Raw genomic sequence first — 7,827 nt, forward strand, 5'->3', positions numbered from 1 at the left:
CACTGCTTCAGCATCTTCTACAGGGGGGAGTTCTCTCAAAAGAATAGAATCTACAGTTGCCAAATCCTAATGTTCATGCAAGAAATCAGTCAGTTTAAACTGGTAAGTCCCTCTAAAAATAGTTGTGTAATAGAAGATACAGTTATAGAATATCAGACCTTGAAAGGCATGCCAACTATAAGCTTCGCAGCAAGAGACCTATAAAGGAGCTCAGGAGCCTGGCAAATAAAGGAGGCTTTCATCATTACACATTGATTCAGACGCGAAATCTATATATCTTTGCTGTAGCTATTTTCTCAATCCAAATAACAAAGTAGCCTTCTTGCTAAATGCATGGAAATTAAGAGACTGTTGAAAGTCATCCTGGTTTAGATTAGAAAATAGCTGCATAGAGATCTCTTCTGGTGGGGTCACACAAGGAAAATATCAATATAGTCCATAAAAAAGGGCAAGGAAGATGCAGCTTACCTTCAACTGATCTAAGGACACTGACATCAGAACAGAGCCATCACGATGAAGGACACCTCTGTAATCTACTGCCTCACCCTGTTGTAAGAACAATTTGTAAGAAATATGGTACCATTAGTTTTAATGATCCAGTAAATGATTGTTTTCTACTTACCTCCTTCTGTAAAGGCAACTGGCCACTTCTACGCTGGAAATCAAAATAGCGCCTATGTTTTTCTTCAAATGGGGCCTAAGAGCACAAGATAAATGTTTTAAGAGAGCTCAAACAATCAGATAAGGCAAAGCACTCCTGAAAAAATTAACATTGCACTATAGTAACTAAACAAGAGGAAAATGAAATGCTAGGGAAAGGAAAAGTTCATTACCACCCCTATTTGAAGGTTTGCAGCCTGAGTTCCAAGATTTGCGAGTCTCCTGCAAGGATCAATTTCTTCCTCTGGTGGTTCTGTCAGGGATACACGGATTGTATCACCCAAGCCATCCTACAAGACAACAAACAGAAGATATAGGCCTTACAACCTGTTCAAGATAAAAATATATATACACATATATATAGGCCTTACAAGAGACTACTAAGTCATATGTGTGACATGTGTCAGACAATAGCATGGCAAAGGTCTCGAGATACAACAAAGTAACATACAAGCACGGCACTGGAAAGTGATCAAGCAAATCTAGTCTTGTACATCTCAATCAGCTCACTGCAAACTATTCTTCAGTACTCTGAAACTGTTATGGAATCAGCTATCTGAAGTGAGCTAGGGTCCTGAATACCAAGTTTATTGAGTCAAATAAGCAACCTCAGCTTCCAACCATAAGCTTTGAAAAGCAAAGTATTATTTATTCATAAGAAATCAGTAATTCAACTCACTTTAAGAACACTTGTACGAAAGAAACTCATTCACACAACACTAGGAAGTAACAATGTATTTACCATCAAAAGTGTTCCGATGCCAATAGCAGACTTCATCCTCCCATCTTCACCCTCACCAGCTTCGGTAACTCCCAAGTGCAAAGGATAATCCCATCCAAGGTTATACATTTCCGCTACAAGCAGGCGATATGCTTGGACCATGACAACAGGGTTACTTGCTTTCATTGAAAATACAAAGTTATGGAAGTCCAAATTCCGACAGATCCTAGCAAATTCCAAAGCAGACTCAACCTGAAATTAGTATGGAGAAAATATCATGCATCTATCAAATGATGGTTAAACATATCGTCAGAAAAGAAATAATTACCATTCCCCTTGGAGAATCACCATAGTAGCTCATTATCCGGTCAGAAAGACTACCATGATTTGTTCCAATACGCATGGCTCTTCCATACTTCTTGCATTTCTCAACCAATGGAGAAAAGACCTGAAATGATATTACAGCGGCGCACAAGTAAGATGACACATGATATGTTCGTACGGATTGAAGCAGCAGCAAGAGAATGAATAAAGTTTTGACCTTCTCAATATGTTCAAGCTCCTTTTCGTAATCGTCTTCAGTATATTCCAGCTTCTCAAATTGGGCACGGCGATCGGCTGAAAGTAATGTTCTCAGCACTCATAATACAAGGTTAAGAATTTAGCCAACGCAAATGGGAGACATGATGGTATCACTTACCGAAGTTTCCTGGGTTAACACGGATTTTGTCAAAGCATTCGGCCACTCTTAAAGCTACTGTAGGCGCAAAATGAATATCGGCCACTAGAGGGATGTTGTAACTGTTGAAACACAAAAGGAAAGTGAGGGACTTATTCATGAGAACTAACAGAATCTGTGGCGATTTATTAATCCAGCAAGTACTTACTTCTTCTGGACAAGAGTGTTCTTAATCTCAAAGCAGGCATCAGCCTCCTTTTTACCCTGGACGGTTATTCTAACAAAATCAGCGCCTTTATCTGCAATCCTCATCACCTGCAACAGTGTGATCGATATACTTCATCAGTTGACTAAACAGAAAACATCTAGTAAATGATAAGAGGATTATGCAGGGCTGGCATCCACAGATAGGGAGCGCACCTCTTCCACGGTCTTGGCAACATCCTTGGTATCTGAGGTGGTCATAGTCTGAATCCTCATGGGGTGATCACTGCCAAGTGCCACGTTCCCGACCATCACAGTCCGTGTTTTTCTCCTCCTTGTTTGGTGGATAGATTCGCAGTACTTCTGCCTGGGAACTAAAGAACAAGAACGGGGAAAATCATTCAGTATTTCAGATGATAGAGAGTACAAAGGCACAAAATAACTCCAAAACAAACCCTATAGATATGCAAGGAGACCAGAGCACGGGAAGTATACCAAGAAGTGGGCTTCCTTCGGAGGCCGGCTCGAGCTCCATGGTATCAGACTCTGTACTTGAGCTCCTGACCACGAGCGCCCTGCCTCTCGAGGACCCCGTCCTCAGCGCACCGGGAACGGAGAGGACCTTGGCGAAGTCGACGCTCTTGGTTAAGCCGATGCCTCCGCCGCGGACCTTGACGTGCGGGAGCGGAGCCGGTGCCACCCCGGTGGCCATGGCGATGACTATGCCCAAGCTTCGAAGGCTCGCCTACGCACGCAATCCTACAAACACCTGCGGGGCAACCAAAGTTAGAGGTGAGATGTAGCTCATCTTCTGTGTGGTTTATAGTAGTAATTGGCACGAAATGGTATATTCGCCCATTGCTGGGTGTGCAGCAACAGGACAAGGCTGGTGTTTTGTTTTCTAAGTGACAGTATACTCTTTTAAAAATGAACCGGAAACAAAATTAGTACGTAAAAGAGAATTCCGGCTCAATTCGATGGAACTGCAATTCTGCAACCAATCGCGGACAGCTTGGTTCAAATTGATTTCCTCGAGATGAAACCGCGATCGGGATCGCACAGAGCGAGAAGGAAAAGCACCGAACCTCGCAGCTCCGTCCGGCGACGCCTCTCCTCCACCCTCGTCCCTCGTCTGGGGCCACTCAGCCGACGGCAGCGACGCGGGAAGCAAGCAGGAGCGCGGGGGCTGCGAGCGCGTGTGCTCCTTCCTGTAGGCAGCGACAGCGAGGACTGGAGATGGCTGGTGGAAGTGTGGTGCGCGAGTGGTGCGGTTTGTGCCGGCGTACCGGATAGCCTTGCCTTCCTTTTATCTCTGTGCTCGCGGAGGCCGCTGCGTGGACCGGGCTTTTCATGCTCCGTTAGGTCAGACGTGCCGCCCGAGCCATTGGTCTTGCTGGACTCGGTGCGCCAAGCGCTGCGGAGGCTGCGAGTGTGGAAGTGGAGTTCCGGGCGCTCCCCGCCATGATTTCATCGTGCCACTCTGTCGTTTTCCGGTGCGCCTCCCGTCTTCTGTTAGTTTTTCTACTACTGTATTATTCGATTTTCTACGGTTCGAGTTTCCTTTTGTTTACTGGTGAAAGTGCATGGACCAGAAAAATCTTGTGACTGTCGTCGTTGCTGCGGAGGAGAATGTTCGCGAGCCCAGCGCAATCTTTCCGAGTTACGAATCTACCATTGAGGATGCTTCGTTTGTTTAGTTATTACTATACGTACTGGAGTAGTACTATAGCAAACCCGGACTGTATCATGAACAGAACAGGGGCCCGCGTTAGTGGTAAAAAAAAAGTGTTAGTGGTCAAACCACATGTTCAAGGCGGAGAGCACGTGCGTGCTAGGTCGCCTTATCATCCGCCATCTGTTTCTCATGTGGAAATCAGCATGTGGAGAGGTCGCAGCTCATGTTTTGACTTGGAACACAGCACGGAACACATTTCAGTTGTGCTGGTCACTCGGTCCATGGCATCCTCCCCATGTGGGGAGAAGAAAGCGGCATACATGACCGGCACCTGCGACTTTCAGTTTGAGGGCCTCTTCAGTGACCACATTCCAAACTTCTGTTTCACAATCTTATTACCTTCATGTAATCGGCCTCTGGCCGCTCGGATTTTTTGCCCGTTTTGAATGCATAAGGTAGAAAGCTATCTACCTTTTCTTTCAAAAAAAAAAACATTTAGGTTTTGAGAATACTAGTTGTACCGTGGTAGAGTAGTAGGCTGCAACTTAATCTCCTTCTCACGGTGTTGCCCAAGAGAGATGGCGCAGAGCTTTGACAACGATGTTTCTATGAAATGGTCTTTAAAAGAGGAGCAAGCTTCAGTGGCAGGTGCACGGAGCAAAAACAAAATCATTTGCTTCTCTTCCAGATTGGGTACAGTACAATCATTCAAATTACTCTGGCTTGGCTTAAGGCTTTGTTTCTTAGACTAGTAAGCGTGCACGTGTAATACACTGATAGATATAGAAAATAATTTCCTCATTTATCCTAGTAGGAGGCAACAAAAGAATATTATGGACCAGTTTTGAAGAATAAGGTTTCACCAAATAATTACTGACAAGATATTTAGGTAATATTTATGAACCTTGATAGGTCTGCAACGTATTTATAATTTTTTATTGTTCCATCCTATTATAATATCAATCTTGGATGTTTTATATGCAATTATATGTTATTTTATATCGTTTTTTAGGACTAGCTTATTAACCCAGTGCCTAGTGCCAGTTGTTGTTTTTGTCTGTTTTTGGTTTTTCAGAAAATCAGTACCAAACGGAGTTAAAACGCTATGAAACTTTTTAATGATTTTTTTCTGGACATGAGAGACCCTTGAAGCTTCGGTAGGAGACCGGAAGGAAAACGAGGAGACGGCAAGGCAACATGACGCCCCCCTCCCCATCTCTATAAATTCTCAAATATTAGGAAATCAACAAAGAGCCACCCAGAATACTTTTTCCGCGGCGGCAGGTCTCTGTTCTTTCGCGATCCCATCTGGAGGCCTTTTTCGGTACTCTACCGGAGGGAAACACGAAGGCCTTCTACATCATCCTTGCTGCCCTTTCTAATGATGCGTGAGTAGTTGACCATAGACCTACGGGTCCATAGCTAGTAGCTAGATGGCTTATTTTCTCTCTTTGATTGTCAATACAATGTTCTCCACAATGTTCTTGGAGTTTTATCTAACGTAATCTTTTTTTGCGGTGTGTCTGTTGAGATCCAATGAATTGTGGGTTTATGATCTAAATATTTATGAATATTAATGGAGTCTTTTTTGAACTTTATTGTGCATGACTATTATAGCTTTGTATTTCTCTCCGATTTATCTGTTTGGTTTGGCCAACTAGATTGATTTATCTTCAATGGGAGGGGTGCTTTGTAATGTGTTCAATCTTGCGATGCTCGATATCCCAGTGGCAGAAGGGGACAAAACACATACTTGTATTGTTGCCATTAAGGATAAAACGATGGGGTTTATTCATATTGATTGGGTTTACTTTGTCTACATCATGTCATCTTGCTTAAGGCGTTACTTTGTTTTGTACTTAATACAATAGATGCATGCTGGATAGCGGTCGATTGGTGGAGTAATATTAGTATATGCGGGCAAGAGTCGGTCTACTTGTCTCGGACATGATGCCTATATACATGATCATTGCCTTGAATATCGGCATAACTATCCGCTTTTCTATCAATTGGCCAATAGTAATTTGTTCAACCACCGTATGCTATGTGCTCGAGAGAGAAGTCTCTAGTGAAAACTATGGCCCTCGGGTCTACCTTTATCATATATAAAAACACAAAAACACATTGCTTCAATTTTCTATTCTATTTTATTTTATGTTTACATTTTATCTATCTACCACTACAAGATTTAATCCTTGCAAGTAACCGCAAGGGGATTGACAACCCTCTTGATCGCGTTGGGTAAGTATTTGCTTTTGTGTGTGCAGGTGTTGTTCATGAGGCTTGTGTGATTCTCCTATTGTATTGATAACCTTGATTCTTGTCTGAGGGAAATACTTATCTCTACTGTACTGCATCTCCTCTCCTCTTTGAGGAAATCCTAACGCATCTCACAAGTAGCAGGAAGAATTTCTGATGTCGTTTCCTGGGAGACATCATCAAAACCTATCAAGTACCTTCGCACAAACAATCACCTATTTGCTCTTATTTTTATTTGCCTTTGCCTCTCATTTTCATCTCCCCCACTTCTAATTTTTTTTACAAAAACACAAAATATTTTTGTTTGCTTGCTTTTATTGCCTTCAAGTCAACACACCAAAAACAGAACATGAAAGCAAAAAATTAAGATGACTATCGATCCACTTAAAGTTTCCTACTTGAATCATCTTCGATCCGTTTGTGCTCGTGCTGAAACCCCAACTACTTTAGTTGAGGGAAAATCATTTGATGAGCATGCTCATTTTGTGCGTCACTGTTTGTCTCAAAAAGGGAGACTCTTATGGAATCAAATAAATTGTTTGCTATGCTATGCTTGGCATCTATGTGAAATTCATGATTTTACTTGCTGCTCTAAGAACCCTGAAAAACACATTCCCTACATATGTGAGTTTAATGATAATGAAATCTTATCTTCTTATGCCAAGGGTGTTTATAGTTACTATGATATCGAACAAATTAAAGAATTTGTTGCTTTTAAATGTGCCTATGAAGTTGATTCTTTGAATGAAAAGTATGATGCTACTCTCTATGAATCTGAAAATTTTGCCATACTTAAATATTGCTATGAAAAATATGCTTATAATGCCTATGTTAGTGAATTCACTAGGAAAATATCTGCTTCTTTCAAAGATAATAATGATATGCAGGAATCTATAGATAATTATGATCCCATTGATTCACTTGAAATGTCCCTTTTTGATGAATTTGATGCTTGCTATGCTTGTGGCCATGATGCCAATATTAATTATGCTTATGGACATGAACTTGCTATAGTTCCTTTTGTTAAAAATGAAATTATTGCTATTGCACCCACACTTGATAGCTCCTTGAATGAAATTGTTGTGTCCATTTCCTTCCATGCATGCACGAACTCGACATAGCTAGGCCGTGGGGTGGCAAGCTCGAGGCTTGAGTTGGTTGAGATCTTCGCACACACACCCCAGAGTGCGAACCTTCTTGGGTCCGCGGAGCCTTGAATCTGATAAGAACTCCTTCATAGCATCCTTAGACAGATTAGTGCCATTATCAGTGATAATACTATGAGGATAACCAAAGCAGAAGATCATCTTTTTTAACAAATTGAACGGCAGTCGCCGCATCACACTTGCTAACTGGCTCTACCTCAACCCACTTGGTAAACTTGTCAACCGCCACCAGAAGGTGGGTCTTCTTATCCTTAGACCCCTTGAACGGTCCAACTGTATCAAGCCCCCAAACCACAAACGGCCAAGTTATTGGGATCATCCGCAACTCCTAAGCCGGCACATGGGCTTGTCTGGAGAATTTTTGACACCCATCACACTTGCTAACAATATCCTCTACATCAGTATGAGCCGGTAACCAGTAAAACCCATGACGTAAAGCCTTTCGCCACCAAAGACGTTGAGC

General features: G+C 42.3%; 1 protein-coding gene across 1 annotated transcript in view; it reads right to left on the reverse strand.

Moving 5' to 3' along the window:
* LOC119325939 (4-hydroxy-3-methylbut-2-en-1-yl diphosphate synthase (ferredoxin), chloroplastic) overlaps positions 1–3,545 on the reverse strand; it is a 7,396-nt gene extending 3,851 nt beyond the window's left edge. Inside the window, exons 1-13 of the mRNA XM_037599660.1 lie at positions 3,350–3,545; positions 2,760–3,033; positions 2,481–2,638; positions 2,269–2,375; positions 2,082–2,182; positions 1,923–1,999; positions 1,710–1,829; positions 1,403–1,633; positions 834–950; positions 623–697; positions 469–546; positions 159–218; positions 4–66 (exon numbers count right to left, since the gene is read on the reverse strand). Of these exons, the coding sequence (XP_037455557.1) occupies positions 4–66; positions 159–218; positions 469–546; positions 623–697; positions 834–950; positions 1,403–1,633; positions 1,710–1,829; positions 1,923–1,999; positions 2,082–2,182; positions 2,269–2,375; positions 2,481–2,638; positions 2,760–2,976 (1,404 nt within the window). The 5' untranslated portion in view covers positions 2,977–3,033; positions 3,350–3,545. The remainder of the gene's footprint in view (positions 1–3; positions 67–158; positions 219–468; positions 547–622; positions 698–833; positions 951–1,402; positions 1,634–1,709; positions 1,830–1,922; positions 2,000–2,081; positions 2,183–2,268; positions 2,376–2,480; positions 2,639–2,759; positions 3,034–3,349) is intronic.
* Between the last annotated feature and the right edge of the window lie 4,282 nt (positions 3,546–7,827).

This window comes from Triticum dicoccoides, chromosome 6B (genome assembly GCF_002162155.2).
Source record: "Triticum dicoccoides isolate Atlit2015 ecotype Zavitan chromosome 6B, WEW_v2.0, whole genome shotgun sequence".
Classification (NCBI taxonomy): Eukaryota; Viridiplantae; Streptophyta; class Magnoliopsida; order Poales; family Poaceae; genus Triticum; species Triticum dicoccoides.